The 20091-nt window shown below is 33.9% G+C and overlaps 4 protein-coding genes across 7 annotated transcripts; all 4 read right to left on the reverse strand.

Annotated features, from left to right (window-relative positions):
• Positions 1-2: 2 nt before the first annotated feature.
• LOC130645285 (uncharacterized) lies at positions 3-9283 on the reverse strand. Its single transcript, XM_057451226.1, has 4 exons — positions 7887-9283; positions 6713-6886; positions 5583-6521; positions 3-760 (listed from the first exon to the last, which is right to left on the reverse strand). The coding sequence occupies exons 1-4, from the start codon at positions 7954-7956 to the stop codon at positions 174-176; spliced, it is 1770 nt and encodes a 589-aa protein (XP_057307209.1). The 5' UTR covers positions 7957-9283; the 3' UTR covers positions 3-173.
• Positions 9284-9429: 146 nt separating this feature from the next.
• Positions 9430-10847, reverse strand: LOC130645292 (zinc finger protein 511-like). Its single transcript, XM_057451239.1, has one exon. The coding sequence runs from the start codon at positions 10407-10409 to the stop codon at positions 9477-9479; it is 933 nt and encodes a 310-aa protein (XP_057307222.1). The 5' UTR covers positions 10410-10847; the 3' UTR covers positions 9430-9476.
• Positions 10848-11102: 255 nt separating this feature from the next.
• On the reverse strand, positions 11103-12897 carry LOC130645291 (transmembrane protein 241-like). 2 transcript variants are annotated; one of them, XM_057451238.1, is made up of 2 exons: positions 12483-12897; positions 11103-12190 (listed from the first exon to the last, which is right to left on the reverse strand). In XM_057451238.1, exon 2 carries the CDS (start codon positions 12152-12154, stop codon positions 11213-11215), a length of 942 nt encoding a protein of 313 aa, XP_057307221.1. In that variant the 5' UTR covers positions 12155-12190; positions 12483-12897; the 3' UTR covers positions 11103-11212. The 2 variants fall into 2 exon arrangements, with proteins under 2 accessions (XP_057307221.1, XP_057307220.1); XM_057451237.1 differs by having other exon boundaries at positions 12479-12897.
• Positions 12898-13550: 653 nt separating this feature from the next.
• On the reverse strand, positions 13551-19098 carry LOC130645295 (uncharacterized). 3 transcript variants are annotated; one of them, XM_057451243.1, is made up of 4 exons: positions 17547-19098; positions 16979-17201; positions 16648-16863; positions 13551-16500 (listed from the first exon to the last, which is right to left on the reverse strand). In XM_057451243.1, the coding sequence occupies exons 1-4, from the start codon at positions 17803-17805 to the stop codon at positions 16416-16418; spliced, it is 783 nt and encodes a 260-aa protein (XP_057307226.1). In that variant the 5' UTR covers positions 17806-19098; the 3' UTR covers positions 13551-16415. The 3 variants fall into 3 exon arrangements, with proteins under 3 accessions (XP_057307226.1, XP_057307225.1, XP_057307227.1); XM_057451242.1 differs by having other exon boundaries at positions 16624-16863; XM_057451244.1 differs by having other exon boundaries at positions 16605-16863.
• Between the last annotated feature and the right edge of the window lie 993 nt (positions 19099-20091).

Here is a 20091-nt window from a genome sequence, read left to right on the forward strand (position 1 = left end):
ACTTATTTTCTTTTTTTACAAAGTAGCTATACTAACGAAACTTATTACAGAATATCATGGCTTAGCAAAATTGTGGCTGATAATTTAATTGACAAGTATATATATCACCACTAATAATTATAATTTATTCCAAAACGATCACCAATCAAATAGCGTTGGGCGCATCATGGTAATTAAGTTTCGATGATGTCTAGCCTTTTGGCTCTGCGTTCCAACTTTGATCGTTTTCTAATAGCATTTAGATTATCTACAACTCCTCCCCTTTTGAAAAACGTAGTGTACACGTCAACGGTATTATTACCAGTGGGAAGTACATTTTTGCGTAATGCAGCTTCGATGTTACCGGGAGGTTTATATAAAGCTGTAACGTAAACATAGTCGTTGTTTACATCGTCGATACTTTTCGCAACTCCCATTCCAAGTTCTTTTGTGGATTGCCATATCACCTGCGCAAATTGGCCTGTATTTTCGTCTAAATGCGGGTCGTCAAAATGGTAGTTCTCACTCTGACTATACCACATCTTAGTGGCAGCTTCACCAGCATTTTTAAATTTAGCCCAAACCTTGGCTACGTTTTCACCGTAGCCGTCTTTTTCTAAATCTTTTGAAATCTCCAACGTCTTTTTGTCAGCTAATGCTTCGGCTAACTTTTGTGCTTTTGCAGCTAAATCATCTGACCATATTAATGATTCATCGTGATGTTTCCCTCGGTACATGTTATGCGCTTTTAATCCACCAGCAGCGAAGTCTTCAATTGTTCCTACGTAAAATCAAGGAAAAATATTGAACTGTTATAAAAAGGTGGTGCATTTTTCTAAAAAAAAGAAAAAGTTGTCTTTCCTGATAGCTTTTTTTTTGAGAACGTCAAAATCCAGTTTCGTAAGAAAGTTTAAACGCGAATGAATGTCTCAGAGCAAACCCCGCATTAAAATTGACCAATAAACACAAGGCCACATGGTCACATCTTACCATCTTAAAAGTCGGGGAAATTATTTATAGACATAGGCACAAGCTTTCAGTTGGAGGGGCTTAAGTAAACGCTAAATCTTTAGGGACAATGTGAAATTCCCCGTTCCCTCTATACGGCTAATTCGCAATGCATTATGGTAGTTGTATTCTACAGTTTTCCCTCCCAGAAGCGAGAGTTTGTAAATAAATAACAGCATTCTTTTTATTGTGGCGATAATAACAAAAAGCCGTTATTGTTTGTGATAATTTTCAAATCTCCTCAAGAAAATCATTATCTCCCTTATCCAAAACCCGTGTTATTGATGTAAACATTTAAATATTGTTAGTTAGTGAGGTTTTAGGAGTGAAAGAAGTCGAAATGGAAGTAATAAATAAGGATACAGATTTAGATATAATTTTAAGCTCTACAGATCTTGGGCCTAGCTTTTCTCAAAGCTCTTGTGTGGTACCAAGACCTGTTTTTAAAGAATTAACAAATGCCGAGAGGGACGAAGAAGTGGAGGAAAGAACACACGAAGATATAAGTCAATGGTCAACTGATCTTGCAGCTATGCCTTCGATCACCCAGGAGAAAATTCACCAATATTTAGTTCTTGGAAATAGCTGTGATAGCAAGCCGAAGGGTGCTACAAAGCATAAAATTCTTGGATACCAACTATTCAAGGAGAGCTACGTGAAGAAAGTGAGAGTTAAAAGTAATGTTATGGCTGAAAAATTAACTTTTCTTGTGAAATGTTTTGTAGCTGCTTCCATGAAAAGAGAAAAATATTCTGTTTATGTCCACCTGTGTCAAAGAAGTGGTGATATTTTGTATGCGAAATGTTTATGTAAAGCTGGAGCAGGAGGATGCTGTAAGCATGTCGCAGCAGTTCTATTTCAATTGGTTGAATACAAACAGTTGGACTTAAAAATTGTCCCTGATGACAAGACATGCACAGATTTGTTACAAAAATGGCATGTACCTGGAGAAAGTGCAAATTCTGCACCAATAAAATTTTCTGCAATGGCATTCGAGAAAGCAGACCTTACGAAAGACACAAATGAAAGTCGCAAAAGACCGTTGGTCACAGGAAATAGAAAATTTTGTTCTACACCACTGTTTGCACATGAGCCCTCAACCGAAAAAGTCAAAAAATTAGCGACAGACTTATTTGAAATAGGGCAAGGAACTTCAATGGCATATTTATTACAAGGAAATGACTATAAACCATCATCATTTTATGACACATCTATAAAAGAATTTAATTTTGAACAGACAAACAGTGAAACAGTTGAATTACGTCCGACAGTTAATTTATTTTTGCAGGCTCTTGACTTTGAACCAGAAATAGCAGAGTTATCAGATGAGCAAAAGTCATTTGTAAACAATTTCATTCATGTCAATGCCGAACAAGTTCGAGACATAGAAAAATCCACATGTACTTAGTATAAATGTGATATGTGGTACACAGAAAGAAAGAAACGCATAACATCATCCAATTTTGGATCTATTATAAATAGAAGAAAAAATATACATCCAAAAAGCATATTACAAAAATGTCTAAATAAAAATAAAAACTTTACATCAGAGGCCTGCAAATGGGGCTTAGAAAATGAAGTTAATGCTCTAAACTGGTATCAAACCGAGAAAAATATTGAAGTCGAAAAATGTGGTTTCGTTATTAATCCAAAATGGCCGTGGTTATGTCAAGGTGTGATGGCAGTAACACAAGTCAATGAAATTGATTTTATTGTTTATACAAAAGTTGACCGACATGTGGAAACAATAGTTTTTCAAAAGGAAAAATGGAACAGAATTACTTTGCCTGAGCTAACACACTTTTATTTCACTTTCATGCACAGCAACATTACAGAACAACAGTGTGAGTAAATAAAATTGTTTCCTCACAATATTGTTTTGTCTTTATATTTCATGATCTAGTATATATATATATATAGTGTACGAAAGTTTATAATTTTTAGTCATTCGTATTTACATCTGGTACCAACTGTGGTAAAAAATTAACTAAATAACAACAAATAACCCATATCTTATTGAGTTCAGCAGCCATTGATAGTTTGAAAACTGTTTGTAAAATTCGGTAATTTTTTATACGTTCGATTGCTCGTTCGACATGTACACGTACAGATGCTATTCTTCTAGTTTCGTTTTCCTCTAATAAACTTAGCTGAGGTTTTCCATCTAAAAATGGTGGAATATTTAATGTTACTCCATCAGGTAAATCTTCCTCGAGCTCAAATCCTCTATCAGCCATCACAGAATCCCCAGGCTCTAGCAAATCGTATATACCACTATCTTTTGTTATTCGTTTATCCGAAAAGCGTCCACCATACAAATCAGAGACAAATGTCACTGATCCATCAGGAGCTATTCCGACTAATCCTTTTGCTGTATTATGGTGTTTGTAATTTGAAAAGGTACTGGACTGTGTGCGATATGACGTAGGCATTTCCACAAATACTTCTGTACAATCTAATATGACACGGGTATTTGGGTAACTTTTTTGAAAACATTTCGGCATTCTATTTTGTACTGTTTCTTTTGAAGCCCATATTGGAAGCATACGGAATTGTGAATGTAAAAAATCTGTCCATGTAATCAATATTCTGCTTATGTGACTTGTCGACATATTAAATCGAACAGCCATATCTTCTAACAAAAGTCCACATCGAATTCGAACCAGTATCATAAAGAATTCTTCTTCTGCGCTCAATGATCGTGATCGGCCTCGTTTTGTAGAGTTTATATTTTTTGTATTTTCAGTGTTAGTATTTGAACCCCAATATATTAGTTTATTTGCAGCTGGTTGTAAATATTCTAAAACTGCTTTGAATAATTTATAAGATTCGAATCCGGTATAAAACTTAAAGTGTGCTTCATTGTGTTTAAACCGGTCAATTGAAAATGCTATGTCACTTATAGTGGCTTGTTGTTTTTCAATAGTTTGATCAAGTTCCTTTTCATGAATTCTCATACAACTAATTTCGGCTCTCAATTTTTCCAACTCTTGTTTTAACTCTTCCTCCACAGATAATTCTGCAGCAATGTCATTTGTCGTAGCCCTCACAGGAGAAAATAGTTGCAATTTACAGTTTGTACTGTTGAGAGTTTTTCTTGGTTTGCTAGCTGTTGGTTTGATAGTTTTTGGGACTATTGTGGGAACATTGTTCATATATGTCTTCTTTCCACCAGTGAAATGAACAGAGCAAACTCTATGCGATGTAGAAGGTACAAAATCCTTTCTACTGATCATAAAAAGCCATTTCTTTCGAAGCTCTGAGTCTTTAGGAATGACATAAAAAGATAAGTCTGGATTCTTCTTTGAGTTGTTTTGACAGAGAGGTACACAGCAAGTTATCCCTCCTCCTTTACTTTTAGCTTGCAATAAAAAGCTTGAACTTGATGAAAAGTTTGAGCCAATGCTTGCAGGAGAGCCCAAGTTTTGAAAAAAACTGTTGTCTTGATTAGAATTTTGTATATCGCTTTGGTTTTGAGTAGAATTAAGGATGAAGTGTACTTGTTCGGCCATTTTTGTTACTACGAATGGTTTGTTTACGTTTTCGCGGAATACAACTACCATAATGCATTGCGAATTAGCCGTATAGAGGGAACGGGGAATTGCACCGAAAAGGAGGAGAATATACCAATTAATTACGTTTGATACAACTATGATTAATCTAAAGTGGACCTTTTTCGTGTTTGGTGTTTTTTGAGAGCCGTGTCAAAGCCTGCAATATGAATATCTATTTAGCGGTCAAATTAATGAAACATTTTCTCCGTCCGACATGAAAATTTACGGGGAATTTATTTTGAGTTTTTAGGCAATCTTTTGTATTTTTGGACTCTGCAATTTGATATTTAAAAACCTGTTCAGAAAATTATTGAAATAAATGCTTAATTTCAAAAATCATACCTAGAATATAGCCGCAAGCAATAATTTATATTAGATCCGCGCACCATGAATTTTCAAGGCTCACTTTCAATGTTCAGAAGGCACTAAAAATTTTGAAACCTTAACCTGTGATAATTCTTGCAGGCGTCAGCATGGACTTTTTTCTCGATTTTTTTTAACTGTCGTGCGTCGTCGCATTAATTATTCCACATATATCGCAGGAACTGCGACTAGCGCATTCTCAACGTTCCGAAGATCCACCTACATGTTCTTAAGTAGAACTCTCGCAGGCATTTGCATGCATTCGTTAGGCAGTTCTGTTTTGCCATTTCGAGAATTGACTAAAAAGTTAAATTTTCTAAAAAATTACGATCAAATCTGTTAATATTTTCTTACGAGTAGAACTAGTTTAAAATGGAATATTAAATTTCCTCTCGCGACCGTTCAACATGAAATAGTTTTTAATGAAAAAGAAAATTTCGAGTCCTGAATCAGGAAAATAGTGCAAGAAGAGACATAACTTAGAAAGAATGCATTTGTTTTTAAATAAGGACGTAAATTACCGAAATGGCTGTTTAAAACAAAATAATTTCAGACTTATTTCAGTGAGAAGATTTTTCTTGCTTAAATAGATCTTCTCACTAAAAACTGTCAGCATTTATCTGATATTTTTAACTAAAATAATCCTATGGAAGTCTGGTGGAATAAAAAGTTTTTTACCTGGATCTTCATCTTCTTTAGGAGTGTCACTCTTCGTCTCAGGTGATTTATTAAGCAAGGCTGCTAGCGACACTTTGTTATCGCTTTTTTTTAGTAAGTCCTTTAAAACATCCAAACTGAGCGCAACTGTTTTTTGTCCTTCACTTCCTCCTGTAGTATCTCGTGTCACAGCTTCACCAATTTCCTCTTTACTTTTCGTTAGCGGCGTTAAGGAACCATCATCGGAAACAATAAATTTCTGTTGTGATTCTGGAGTGGCGGTATCGCTTGTTTCTGGCTTTGATTCTTCCCCGCTTTCTAAATGGTTTCCATTTACAGATAAAACTTTACCTGTGTCTAAAACAACACTTTTCACGTGCTTCATAATGTCACTTTTTGGGCTACCCGTTTCGTCATCCGGAAAAACAACTTCATCTTTGGCTACGCCACGGACTTCTTTACTAGCACCTGTTGCAGGAATATGGCCGTCTAAATTTTTTAGATATTTCTGTAGTTTAGATAACTTTTCTTCGTCGTTGTCCTTTTTTTCTATAGTAGCTTTAGATTTAGTTTCTTGCTCCTTTGCAGGTTTCTCATCTGGAAGCGTTCTTCTAGCAGCGTTGACATCTCTACTCTCACTCGTCTTTTCTGCAGTTTGAGAGGGTGGTTCTTCTGTGTGTGATTTTTTGAAAGCAGTGTCGGGTAGTTTTCCTAGGGGAATAATTTTTCCATGAACCATTGCAAAAATTGGCGCGAAATCTTTCGTGGTTTCTTTTAAAGCTTTCTTGACTTCATCTGTGGTTGGAATTATTTCTTCTTTCTTCGTTGCAACATTTTCCTCGTCTTTTGATTGGTTATTGGGATCTGTTAATGTAACGGAACTTAATCCTGATTGGACATTTTTATGACCAGATAGCAATTCGGCATCGTTTAATAAATTAGCCAAGTTGGCAAGAAAACCTAAAATATGAAGTTGCCATTGTTAGAAGAACTATTAAAAATTGTCCTCCTAGGGTTTACAAAATGCTTGACGCATGTACATCATGGACAATGACTAAATGACAGAATTCAGATCCAATTTTCTAAAAAAATACGTTTGGTAAAGTATCACCTATCTTAGATGATCAAAATAAAAACAAGGATCAATGTACCTCGCTTATTTTTATGTTCTGATAAATCGCTCTCGATGTCATGTATGGCCCCTTCAATTTCAGCTTTTTTGCTTCTTAGTGTAGCATAATGTTGATTTGCATGTTGCGTTTCGTAGTGTGGGATTTCATTTTTTCTGTCGTGGTTTCTTATGTGATAATCATCATGGTGATACCCTGTCAGAAAAGAGACGAAAAAATAAAAATATATATACGAAATTTAGCCAATTATATTAAAGCAGAGCCACTTTGTGCATCGCTAACGTACTCCCTGGTACAATAATTATGCTCGACCATCATGTTCAGAGGTCCGATGTCTGTCAGTAGGGAATAAACACAAGGACGTGTCGTAATGAGCTATCTACACATTTTAGCTAGTCTGTCATGCAGTTCAAAAAGAAACATGTGAGAAACGTCAGTTTGAGCGGAAAGAAAAACAATTAGCTTTGAGCAGTAAGCCTTTCTAATTACGCTCTCATATATGTGACATATTAAATAAAAGCGTGCGCCAAATCGATTTAAACTGTTTAAAAATCCCACTTCTTAGAAGAGCCAGATGAAATGTTTGATCATTTCTTGAGCAAGCTTTTTTTGAATTTAAAACCATCTACTTGTTTTTTTAATCAGAAATTTCTTTAAACCAAAAAAGGAAAAATTAAGTAGTTTTTTAGTGGTTTTGGTTACCTCCATCTAGAGGATTAATTTGTCTTTCTTAAAGTGTTACGATGTTGCCTTAAAGTCCTTCAAAAAAATTACCTAACAGCTTGTTTGAAGGTTATTACTTTGAAACGTATTGAAACAAAAGCAGGCTTAGAATATAAAATGGTCCCATTTTTTACTTTCCAAAAAAAACAGCCGGACAAATAAAATCTAACTTCAGACATGTAGTGCTATTATTGAAGCCAGAGAAAAACTGTATAATTAAAATATCCATAAACACACACACATCAGAAGGATTCGCAAAGTTGAGCTATACTTAGTGTATGCTTAAAAAATTCCACTCTCTGAATGCTTACTAATGTTGCTTATAAATATAAAAATATTTATTCGTTTTTCTGAAATTTTAGTCATTAATTTAGCATACCCAGAAATGATGTGCACATTTTCATTACGGTATAGTTTGACCGACAGCCAATAAAAACATTGCAGACAAACCACAGTGAAAATAGTAACTTACTTCTTGAGCGTACAAGACTGATGCAGAATATACAAAAAATATACACCGTGGAAGTTTGATAGAATCTCATTTTTTAAACCCAACTCTCTACATGACTAACATGAAGGGCGGCATTTTGCTTCCGACGTTGATCAACATAAAGCAATACACATACTAATGAAAAATACAAATATATAGTTTATATAAAATAATTTCTCTCAGCCATGTTGTGATTTTCAACAGTTTTGAGTTTTTCTCTGCTCTCCCAACCGTGTCTTTAAGTACCTGCTGAAGAAAATTGCAATTTAGAATTATCAACAAATTAAGTATTTAAAAGGTTCCCCAAATTAAAAAATGATTTTTTTGAAAAAAAATCGAGGATTTAAAGATTGTTATGTTTGGCAATTTTTGATTAGCTTTTTGACGGAAATAAAGTGGGAAAGAGAATTGAAAAATATGTTCTTTGAAGTACACTCTAACAGCATGTCACGCATGATTTCACACTGTTAAAAACCACATGCGCATCTTTAAAACAGCAGAAACAAAAAATTAACACAACAGTTGCACACTTAAACACAGATATTGGCGCGGATTTGATTTGGCCAATTTTGACGAAATTTGCAATTTTCACCGAATTATATTCGCGCAGAAATTCCTCGCTAAATTATGAAGTCGGAACTCCACAGTAGCCACAAATGGAAGAATTATTATTTCTGTATTATGTCATCCTGTTTGGTAGTTTTTTAATCTCGTCTATAAATATACGATTTTCCTTTCAAAAAAACTAAGCTAACGACTAACTAGTAAAAGTTTCTTAAAATCTGCGGTCGTTTTACGTAAGAGTGATATTCAATCAAAAACATGATTTTGACACAAAAAAGGGACTTTTATCAACATATATACAAGAAAAGATAAATAATGCCTTTTTTATTTATCATCTAAAAGGATGACTGTCCAATTGAAATTTGTCATTTTTTAAGTATTCGTCCAATTTCTTGTTATACCAGGTAATAATTATCTGAATGCCATTCGAATGTCATTGATTGATGGGAGGCATGTGTGAAAAAAGGTTCATACTTAAAAATTTGGCAGCTTTACAACTAGCAACAGTTTCTTAATTTTTTGAAAGGCCTGGATTTTCCTATAAAGAAGTTTTTGAATGTTTTCTTGCAAATGTGCACCACCTCAGAAATAAATGATTAAAAGAAGCATATAATCGTAATAAACTTCTGCGATATCACTGTCTTGATATGTGGAAAATTTTATTACTTAAAGCGGGAAACCAGTTTTTATTTAATTTAACATTTAAATGGTTCAATTTTAATAAAAGCAAAAGCGTGCAATCATTGATCTACTAAAGTGTCATCTCCTTAACAAATCATTGTTTTTAGGTTTATGACATGCTTATTTCTATAATTTTCAACTATAACTTTCTTCTGAGCAAAAAAGTTCCCAAAAAAAACTTATTTTCGCGAAATTTCTGGTAAAGATAATATCTAACATAACTTACATTTACATCACGCAATAAGATATTGTTTATTGACATACCAAGAAATAATAACACACCAAATAAAGAAATTTATTAATATATATAAAAAATTCCCTAAAAAATTACTTGCATTTTGTCCTTATGAGACCTCGTTGCACACCCCTTCCGAAACTGATAGATTTGGGTGCAGTTTTTTTATACTGAAATCTATTAGGAGATGAAGTCATTGTTGCGTCTGATAATTCTTCTTTGTCGTTTTCAGCAATACTACAAGCGCCTTCGCTAATCTCTACGTCCATACTATTATTTGAGTTCTGTTTTTTCTTTTTTATACGTCTTTTGGACGGACCTGTCGCTCTTTGATTACTAACATCAGCAGTCACTCTCTCTATCGATTCCTCCATGCCTTCTTCCTGGTTATCGGTAATGGCACACTTTGAAGTGTCTTTATCAGTTAATTTCGTCTCGTTTTCTGTTATATTATTTTTTTCTGTCATGTTCTTTTTTACACTCTTACTTTGTTTGTTCTTTTTACCCTGTTCTTCTTTATTTTTACTTTTTAACGTGATTTTATATTTCGCATGGACTCGTTTAACAGCGTTAAAACGGAAGTCAGCCGGATATTTGTGTGTTTTCACCAAATGTTTCTTTCTCAATTCCTCCGTGGTAAACTTTTCTGAGCAACTCTCAATTATACATTCGTATACTGCTAGACCTTTTTCTTTTTGTGCTTCGAAGAATGAATCGTGATTTTCTTGCAAGTGCAAACCGAGCAGGTAATTCGACGGGAAGTTTCGATAACAATGCTCGCAACGAAACTTATGAAGCATATCGAAATGGCGATTAAATTGCATGGGATTTGTGAATGTTTTAGAGCACCCCTTCACGTGGCAAGTGAACTCTGCAATTTGCACGCTGTCCAACGAGTCTATAATGAAATCAATATCATCGTCGACAGTTGTATTGCGACACATGCATGCTAGGTTGCCTTCTTCAAAAAATGGATCGTCGTATCGAAATCTTCTTTGGCTTGGCTTGTACGTACTTTTGTTCATTTTTTTCCTATTAATAATAAATTTCAAACAAAAGAATAAATTTTATATTCATATTATGATCATATTATCACAGCTAATCTGAGTCAGAAATCCTGCGCTTATTTTACAGAAACCTTAAGGGAAGAAATTTTGACGGAAAAAATATTTGGCCGATTTATCAATTTAAACAAAGATCTGCCAAATTAAATTTCCTTTAAAATTAAAATTAAAAAAATGACTATTTTCAATGTTTTACATTCTACTTTTAACTCGTTTTGCGCATACTCGTTTTCTTTCTATAGAAATTGGTTATAAAAACAAAAACAAAAAAAATAAAAAGAAAAGTCTCTATGAAAAGAAAAAGAAGGGTTTGACTTGCCAAACTTAACTAATCTTAATGCCTAGCAACAACAAAATCAACATCTTTAACAGACGAGCTCGAAGTTCCTTAGGTCAATATACGTGAAATTTTCAGGAAATAACGAAAGCTTTGAAAGAATTCATGCCTTCACTAAAAAGTCACAGGGTGTCTAGCAACTTTAGGTTTTTTGTTTGAATTTTTAGAGTCACAAAAAAAGATTTTTATTCTTTTCCGAGTCTGTTAGTCCCCTGAATCACTGGATGTATAAAATATTCACCCCAGCATAAAGAGTGGGAAAATAACCTTTGTGTAATCCATATATAGTGCTTGCCGTGGCATAAAACGATATATTGTATAGTTTTCCATGTCTTCTAAACCGCACAAATAAATAAACTATTGTTCATAAAAAACATCTAGCCTAGAATAAATACTACACAATTACAAAAATAAATCTATATTAAAATTATCCCATTGATACAACTTTTTCTGCGAATCTTTCAGTATCTCTTGATTTTCTTCCATATGAAACTAAGTACGCATAAACAATAACATTTGCAAAACCAAAAAAAATAATGAATGTTATGGTTGCAGTGATCATGATATCAAAAATAAAAAAAGACACACAACAAACCAAAGCCATTGTGACACTATGATAAAAGCGAACTTTTGTCAACAATGTTATATCGCAAAGGTTACTGTAAGACAGCATTATTACGGTACCGAAAACTCCGCTGAGTAAACAACTCAAATAAAAACGACTTTGATGAATAAATGGAAAATCAAGAACAGATGTTGTTTCACCGGTGGCATAACCAAATGTTATTAGTAGTAACACACTGCTTGTGGAATTTAAAACCATTTTGTCGATTTCTTTTATTTTAGTGGTATTGATATGCACAGCATAAAACGAATAAAATCCTGCACTCAAACAGTGAACAACAAGCCATTTATACCTGTGATGAGAATAATCCATGTCTAAATAGACTGCAAGAACGGTTGACCCAATTCCTCCCATAACAGTTATGCTTTCAAAGACAGAAGGCCTACCGAATGTTATCAGATTGCTTATCAAAACAAATAATTGAGTGGATCCTTGTTGAAATATGCAAAATATAGGAATGGGTAATCTAGAAAGTGAAATTGAACCAGAGTATATACTTAATGTGAAAGATAATATTGGGAGAATCCATGATTTAATAACCACAGCATATGTTGTGCATTGTATTTCAGTACATCCAAAGGTGTGAATGCATATAAGCAAAAAGGCTGCCACAAACATTTGCCAACTTTGATAAATTGTGGGATACGTAAATTTTAAATTTGTTAAGACATATTTATTCACTAGAATTGCCGATATAGATGACAGCATATACACCAAGATCCAAATTAATAGTTTTTTGTCCATATTGATGGATCTAAACCTTTGGTCTATTTATAAATCCTAAAAAAAAAATTAAAAAACATACTCATAAGTTACTAAAAATGACCTGTGACTAAAATTAGGCCAACATCCTAAAGCTGAATCAACCCAGCGGCTTCAATACTTCAATATGTCCTTAATAATTATTCTCCACTGTTTCAAGATCTATACAATAACATTAGCTAATAAGGCTAGGGAGAGGCTATGTTTAAAATACCCTGTGGAATTTTTTTTCTACCTGAGGCTAAAAGACAAAGGACAACATATTTTTAAATCAGAACAAAATAAGCGAAAGAGAGTTCTTTATACCTACTAGATATAACCATTTGGAAAAAGAACCTGGGAGTCAGGTTTAGTAGCAGCTAAGAGTTCAAATAAACAGCCTCCATTTCACAATTTGCGAATCCAAATGTCTTCTTTCTGAAACATTAAAATTGTGTCTCTATTTTTTTATCATTCGCTTGTACATATCATTTATTTTTTAACAGTTCTTGCAACATAATAGCTATTAACAAGGAAGGAATCAAAAGCCTACAGTGCTTCCAGACCAAAGCTGTAAGAAGGTGGTCTTCTCACTTTAATTTCTAATTCAAACCAAGCAATTAAAAACTATTGCTGACAAAAAGAACCAAGCCGGTGACTGTGATCACACAAAAATGACACACAAAAAAACTCATTGAAAGGCCCCAAAAGCCAAATGGGTTTTTAGGCAAGTTCATCATTTTACATAAAACTCAAAATTTCTCAAAAAAGCTTCCATTCATTTTAAAAATTAAAAAACAAAAAATTTGTTGCAGAAATTAATTTCAAAATATTAATTACTTTAAAGAATTAGAGAACTAACCACTCCTATTTTTAGATCACAATTTTTGACATTCAGAGTCAGAAAAATTAGAGCAACAAAAAATATTCTAAGTTTGCTGTCTTTACTTTAGGCGGACGTCACAAATATGTGTTGTTAGACTCATTTGAGCACCAAAATTAGAGTTGGTCGGTCGGCGAGTGATAACTCAAAAATTTGAAAAATTGTATCCAACCATCCAGCCATCAACGCGCACCATTAAACCGACATTATTTAATGATAAATTGGGCACCTTGGGCACCTTGGGTGCTGTTTGGAACTAATTCTCAGGAACCTTTTCGCATTTTAAAGCGAAGCACAATAATAATGATGTGGGTAATGGCTGTGGGGAGACAACAAGCGTATAATATTTTTTTGTCATTCTAGCTTTTCTGACTCAGTATATCAAAAATTTCGATCAAAAAATAGGGTCTGGTCGGGTGACTCTAACATCAAATATTTGTGACGTCTGCCTTATAAGAAGTGTTTTCTGCAAGTTGTTGGCACACATCCATGTGATTTAAAAAGATGCGAAACAAAATATTAGCTACTAGCTAGTCATTTAAAACAAACCAAAGATAAACCATGTCAAGTTTGAGTTTGGAAACTTTGTTACACTTTGTTGGTGAATTACCTTTTTCACCCTTTTTCCAATTTTTTCTGGACTTACAGTCAGGGTAAACACTTAATTAGGCGACGGTAGGCTAATTAGGGCATACCACCTATAGGCGACTCATTGTAGCCTAGTTAGGCCTTATGTAGACATTACAATATTTAATGGCTTTTCACACATTCCTAAGAAAATATCGCAAAAAATCTTTGTTTAGAATGGATAGTCTACGCGACCATGATTCCAAAACTGTCACTCGTGCCTCGATATGTTCGTGCGCAAGTAAGAATTATGTTAAAGTGAAATATATAACCTAATTAGGTTAAATGTCGCCTATTTAGGTGAACACTGCCACGTTTTTGTCCGCCATATTAATTTTTTCCCTGCAGCGTGAATGGCTGGGAGCGGTTTTCGAATTTCCCCTTCAAAGCAGAAGACAGTAATACAAATAACCAACGACCAACTATCATATTATTTAAAACATTATCTATCTAAGTATTTGTTATCACCCAACGGCCAACGACCAACGATGACAATCAAGAAAAAGTATTTGTTATCATCCAACGGCCAACGACAAACGACCAACGATGACAATCAAGAAAAAGTATTTATTATGGTCCAACGACCAACTACCAACGAAACGATTACGAGCAACAAATGGTTACGAGCCAACGGCCAACGACCAACGTTAATTATATAAATCTGTGGATAAAACATTTTAAAATTTTAAAATTTCATATTAACTGCAAATTAAATACACAAAAATAATAGCCTGGTGATAAATTGTTTAAAAGGATTCTCGCATCGAATTTATAGTTAATATTTTTTGTTCTTGTCAAATTCAAGATTAAAATATATCTGCAAGGACAGTCGAATTGATTTCAAATATCAGTTTGTAAAGAACGAAAAATTTCAATTCTCCTATCCGTCTGTTCTTGAGTGGAAATGTATCTAAGCTCAAATGGAAATCTTTAAAGTTAAATAATAAGAACGAAGAAAAAGGCTTTTTTTGGTTGGGTTTCCAAAAATCTGAAACTATAGTTGTACCAGGCAGGATCCAATTTTTTATTATAGGTATCAGTGTTTCTCTGTCTCTCTTTTCTACCGCTACAAGAAAGTTCTTTCGTGATTCTCCTTCTATACCACCAAAAACCCACTGTCCATCTACACGATGGCCAACGTAGTGTTTAAGCTTTCCGAACTTACTCTTGTCAATTTGAACTTGTACACCTTTACCGCCAATCTTTGATGAATTTTGGAAGAGTAATACTTCACACATTTCTTTGCAAAACATATCCCAGTCAACAGCAGTAGAGCTTGATATCAACATTTTTTGGCTATTTGATTTTGATCGACACCAGTGGTCCACCAATACGTCACTTCAATCACCTCTTCTATCGTCAAATTAGACTTTAATTAGACTTTACAAACCACCTACCTTTTTCAACAAAATGAACATATCTTTGGCAATGCCATCTAATTCCATCTGAACTTTTGCACTTAGACAAGTTTATGTCATTGCTACATTTATCGCATTTTCTTTGTTTGATTAACAAATTGTTATCAAAACACCACGATAAGGCATTCTCTTGTGTATTCGTGATGTTTGTGATTAAGTATTTGTGTGTTGTAAATGCTGTTTTATCGGATGAGCAGATAAAACGATCATAACTGTTATTTGAAGGTCCAAATTGCGTTGACTTATCATGACTAACACTATTGACACCACATTGTGTCCCCCGGCTTCTTAATCTTTTTAACGGTGGGTAATCCATGCTACAATTTAATCAGAAATTAATCAACTCCTTTGCAAGTTATCAAAATTATTGTATGAAAGAATATATGTAGATTTGAAAAACGAATAATGAATCGTTAAATTGTAATATAATTATAAAATAATAGAAAATGTACTTACTATGGTCCCTTACTGTAATTTCTCAGGCAGAGTATTTGTCATTCATGACACAGAAAAGCTTATGTCAGATAACGGGACGTTAATGAATTCCCTACATTGCATAATTTAAGCTACTCTTGTAGTGCCAAAAGATTCATCAAAAACACATGACTTGTCTTCAGAAACTTTTTTTTACAATTACTCATATTATTCATACAAAATAAGAAAACGTGACTAAATTTAAGCAATACAAATAATAGTAAAAACATGCTGAACACAACTAAAAATGTTACGCAAATTTCCGGACAGTGTTTATACTTTTTCATATACAAGCAATTTTTTATAAGAAACAGAAAACATTTTATCTGATGTTAACTGTTGTTACTTTTCGAGCATTTTTCGCCTCGGCATATCTGTATACAATTTGTCAATCGAGTAGAATAAGTTTTATTAAAATTTACAATTTTAAACCCGATTAACTTTGTTATAACCTATATATTTTGGTGTTGATAAATTTGTAAACTTTTTTACAAGTAAGAACGACTTATTCTATGGATATAGAAAAAGGATTATTTGAAAAATTTTTGCTATTGAATTTCAAGATTAATAGACTCGATAATCCGATCCGTAATACAAGCTGGATGTTTGGCGAGCCTTTTTGCTTCATATTCACTTTCTTGTAACCAATTTTTTATTTCGGATGGCAAGTCCCTAAATTCTTTTTTAACGAATACTTTTGAAGATTTTGACGACCCAACTGCTTTTACACTAACCAAACGACCAATGTCTTTGTTAACAAAGTTTTGTATAAACTTAACAAATTCTTGGGATAGTAAACCGCGAAATCTTTTTGATGTACTTTGTTTGAAGGATCTGCATGTGTTGAAGGCACCTGGTGTCATTAAAACAGCTTTTTTATATTCATCAGAAGTTGGGGCACGTTTAACTGATGGTGTTTTGCTGGTAATAACCAATTCTGTGATATACTAAAACGAAAAATATTGTCATAAATGAGATGAATAAATGTCTATAAAAAGATAATAAATGCAAATTTGCTGTAACTTAATTATAAAATATTTAAAAGACTAACTGTGCAAAATAATTCTTACTGTTCATCAATTGATTCAACATACATTATGGTACGTTCCAATGTTTGCAAGGAAATAGCTTCTGGTAGACATGTAAATTCAACTTCATTAAATAGGGCATTATAAAAGTATTCCACTGTGTGTAGAGCGACCGCAACTTTTGGAATTAACTCTGGTTTTTTAGATTTGCTGGTTGGTCTGCCGTGCAAAAGATCGTTGTTTAGATCGGTCAAAACATGTGTCTCCATGTTGTCGTACAATCTATACAAATTGGTAAAAAAAAATTTAAAGAGGGGGAAATAGAATTGAAGAAAAGGAAGAAGAGATTATTTATCATGCCATGTATAAAGTTTAAAATTAATAAAAATCTTCTTACTTTAACGCATTTTCGTCAAAATAGAATACTGTATTGTCTATGTGTACATAGTTGGCATAAATATCCTTGATATCGATGGTTGTTGAGCATTGTTGGGCGATTTGTTGTTCCTTGGGCATCGGACGGTATGAATGAGGTGTTATAATTAAAAATCGGTCCAAAAATCCATTACCTTTATTCATTAAGGTCAAAATAAAAGCCATGCTTTTTATTTGTGTAGCACCTTAAAAATAAAGGATTTAATAAGTGTGCATATTTTTAAAAACTTTTTTGTAATCACAAGAATTGATTTTGTTTAAAAGCAACCCTATTCATCAGCCTTTATGATGTATATTTTTGCTTGACTTTTTGGAGGGAGATAAAAAGTTAGATTACGAACCAACTAACCGCATCTGCGTATACCGTAAATAACGGATTAAGGTCCCGAGTCGCTTATTTACAATTATTTCCCTAACCCCCGGGACACTTATTCGACAGGGGGCGTATTGAGCGTGGGGCGCTTAATCCATCATTTACAGTATGCGCTGCATAAGAAGAAAAGAGAAAAAAATAAATAAAAAATAATTACCTAATAAGCACAATGCGCAATTTTCAGGTATATATCTCTTACTTTCAGTACTGAATTGAATAGATACATTTTCTCCATTAAAAATCTTCAACAGAATCTCCATATCCCCAGTGTAATTCTCATCGTTTTTTTTTTTCAATATTTTGTACAAGTACTCCTGTATTTTGGCATTTACAATGTATGCACATTTTTTTGTACAGAGGCACTCTGTCAAGCCAGATGTGGTGGTGTTAGATATAATGTCTGTATCTTCTTGCATATAACTTATAACGGTTGATTAACTGCCATCTTAATAGCGGGCGACTTTCCTGTAGACGGCTGTCCAACAAACAAGAAAATGTGTTAAGGTTAATGTTATAACCATTTCTTATTTCAATCGAACCTTGATTTTTAGCGATCAAATAATTAGCTGTAGTTATTACGGAAGCAAGAACATATCCAATGTTTGTACCTGCAGCTGTTGCTTTATTGTTAAGATATGTAAACAATTGTTTGGAAAGCACGTTTTCATACTTGACGTCATGATTAATAAATTTAATTGGGCCCAAACTTCTTCAGGTTGTGAGTTAATAATTGATTTGCAAGAATACATTATAAAAGATATGGGTGATAGATACGCGAAGCCGTTTGTTACAAGAATGACTGTTTTAATAAACGGTTGTTATTTTTAATGTCGGATACGATGTCGTGGCATTGCGCGAAGCAACGAATTAAAAGACTCGTAGGCGCTAATGTGATAGTGTTAAAGACTTTGCATATAGCGTTACTCTGATTAATGATTTCACAAAAATTGGTCGTTGGTTGTATTAAATGTAATTTACTATTTGAAGGGGATATTCTAAAGTTTAGCCAATGGCTGAAATCCATTTTTTAAAACAACAAATAGTGCCACACAAGGTTTGGGCCGTAAGTTACCACCGATGCAAATAAGACAATAATTGGTCAAAATTATCTGCAAAGTGGACAGATTTGATTCACATAAATATTGTATTGGGAAAAACGCAATGATTTCGACGTATTTGCAACAGAAAGTTTATGTTCGCCTAGTTAGACTACGGGTAGCCTAATTAAACTACATCACATCGCCTAACTAAACGACTCGCCTTATTAGGTCATGCCGCCTAATTAGGTGTTTACCCTGACTGACTTACCAATCCGTTTTTGGGTCAGTTGGAGGACGAAAGAAGGCTGCGCTCGCTAAACTAATGGCTTGAAAAGCAATGCAATGTCTAGTTTTATTAACGCATAGAAATTCTAGCATAATAGCAATTGCAGCATTCAGCAATGCAATGATGGAGGCTATAATAACTAGCTCTGGAGCTGCGTCTAGCTAATATGACCAAGCTATTTTAGCAAGAATATCAAAATAAAAGTTATCGTGAAGGATTGTATAGACGGGAACGTTTCATCCGTTTAAATGGCTGAAAACGTCAGTCAGTTTAAACTGATCTGTTTAAACTGACAGTCAATTTCAGCCAAAAAGCTGATGTTAGTCTTTTCGTTACGTTTTCTTGACAGATTACTGCTAAGTTACCATCTTAATGGAAACGCACGGCACCGAGAAACCAAAACAGACCCTCACGGACTTTTTTTTATTTCTGTCGGGGGGTACGCAAGACTGCACCTTTGCAATCTTTGAACCTGGCGGTGGATCAATATAATGCGTGGTATAATTCCGTTTCAATTCATAAAACTTGTGCGACCACGCTTTCTAGAAATAGTTGTCGAAAACCGCCAATCCTCTTTCTAGAAGGCAGAATCCAAAAACGGCGGTCTTCTAAGAATTAGGCGTCCTAATATTTCCTTCGGTCATGCGTTCTAGAAAGCAATCTCCAGAGTTACTTACAAATTAGCTTTCTACAAAGTTCGGTGCGAATAGAATACGTCAACCCTCATAGATGACCAACCCTCATAGTCAACCCTCATCCGTAACTAAAGATACAAACATAGATGATGTTTGTATCTTTAGTTACAGATGTTGATGTTGTTTCTAAATAGACTTTATGATAATATTCTAATAGAAGCTTAATGTATATTTATAAAAAGTTCCTGGTCGTTTCAGGAACTTCTCCATAAATATGCATCTTTATTTTTTACAATATTTATTTTTCGTCGATATTTTGTCTGCTAATGCCAAAACATCTTGATATTCTCAACCCGCACTACCATTGGAACTCATAATCAGCGGAGTAAATAAACCATGCTCTATTGCGACTCGATAACTCTTTGGCTTCACACTTTTTCTTTTCTTTTTCAATACAGCCAAGAAGTCAAATTCTGCTGGATTAAAAATCTTTGCTTCAAAAATGTATTTTTCCCTCGTGCTCAACCTCGCTGAAGTTTAACTGGGCATTTTTGACAATATTATTACTCTTTTGAGTTCTTCTTTAATCAGTAGCTACAGGTGAGGCTCAATTTGTACATCACATCAAGTTTCTTTAAGCTTGGAACTATTGCATTCCCTCTTGTTCAAAACACAAGTTCCTTCTTTTAGAAGAATCATGGAAATTCAGTTAGACCCACCCTTCATCTGAGCAATACCATT

This window comes from Hydractinia symbiolongicarpus, chromosome 5 (assembly GCF_029227915.1).
Source record: "Hydractinia symbiolongicarpus strain clone_291-10 chromosome 5, HSymV2.1, whole genome shotgun sequence".
NCBI classification, from domain to species: domain Eukaryota; kingdom Metazoa; phylum Cnidaria; class Hydrozoa; order Anthoathecata; family Hydractiniidae; genus Hydractinia; species Hydractinia symbiolongicarpus.

Bases quoted from the DNA above. Each gene is read 5' to 3' on its own strand.
- LOC130645285 (XM_057451226.1), bottom strand. From the start codon at position 7,956: ATGAGATTCTATCAAACTTCCACGGTGTATATTTTTTGTATATTCTGC. The intron at 6,887-7,886 runs GTAAGTTACTAT...CTTTTCTGACAG, and splicing joins CAGTCTTGTACGCTCAAGAA to GGTATCACCATGATGATTAT. The intron at 6,522-6,712 runs GTACATTGATCC...TTCATATTTTAG, and splicing joins AGAACATAAAAATAAGCGAG to GTTTTCTTGCCAACTTGGCT.
- LOC130645295 (XM_057451242.1), bottom strand. From the start codon at position 17,805: ATGCAAGAAGATACAGACATTATATCTAACACCACCACATCTGGCTTG. The intron at 16,864-16,978 runs GTAAGAAGATTT...CAATTTGTATAG, and splicing joins TTTGACGAAAATGCGTTAAA to ATTGTACGACAACATGGAGA. The intron at 16,501-16,623 runs GTAAGAATTATT...TTTTCGTTTTAG, and splicing joins GTTGAATCAATTGATGAACA to TATATCACAGAATTGGTTAT.
- LOC130645291 (XM_057451238.1), bottom strand. From the start codon at position 12,154: ATGGACAAAAAACTATTAATTTGGATCTTGGTGTATATGCTGTCATCT.
- LOC130645292 (XM_057451239.1), bottom strand. From the start codon at position 10,409: ATGAACAAAAGTACGTACAAGCCAAGCCAAAGAAGATTTCGATACGAC.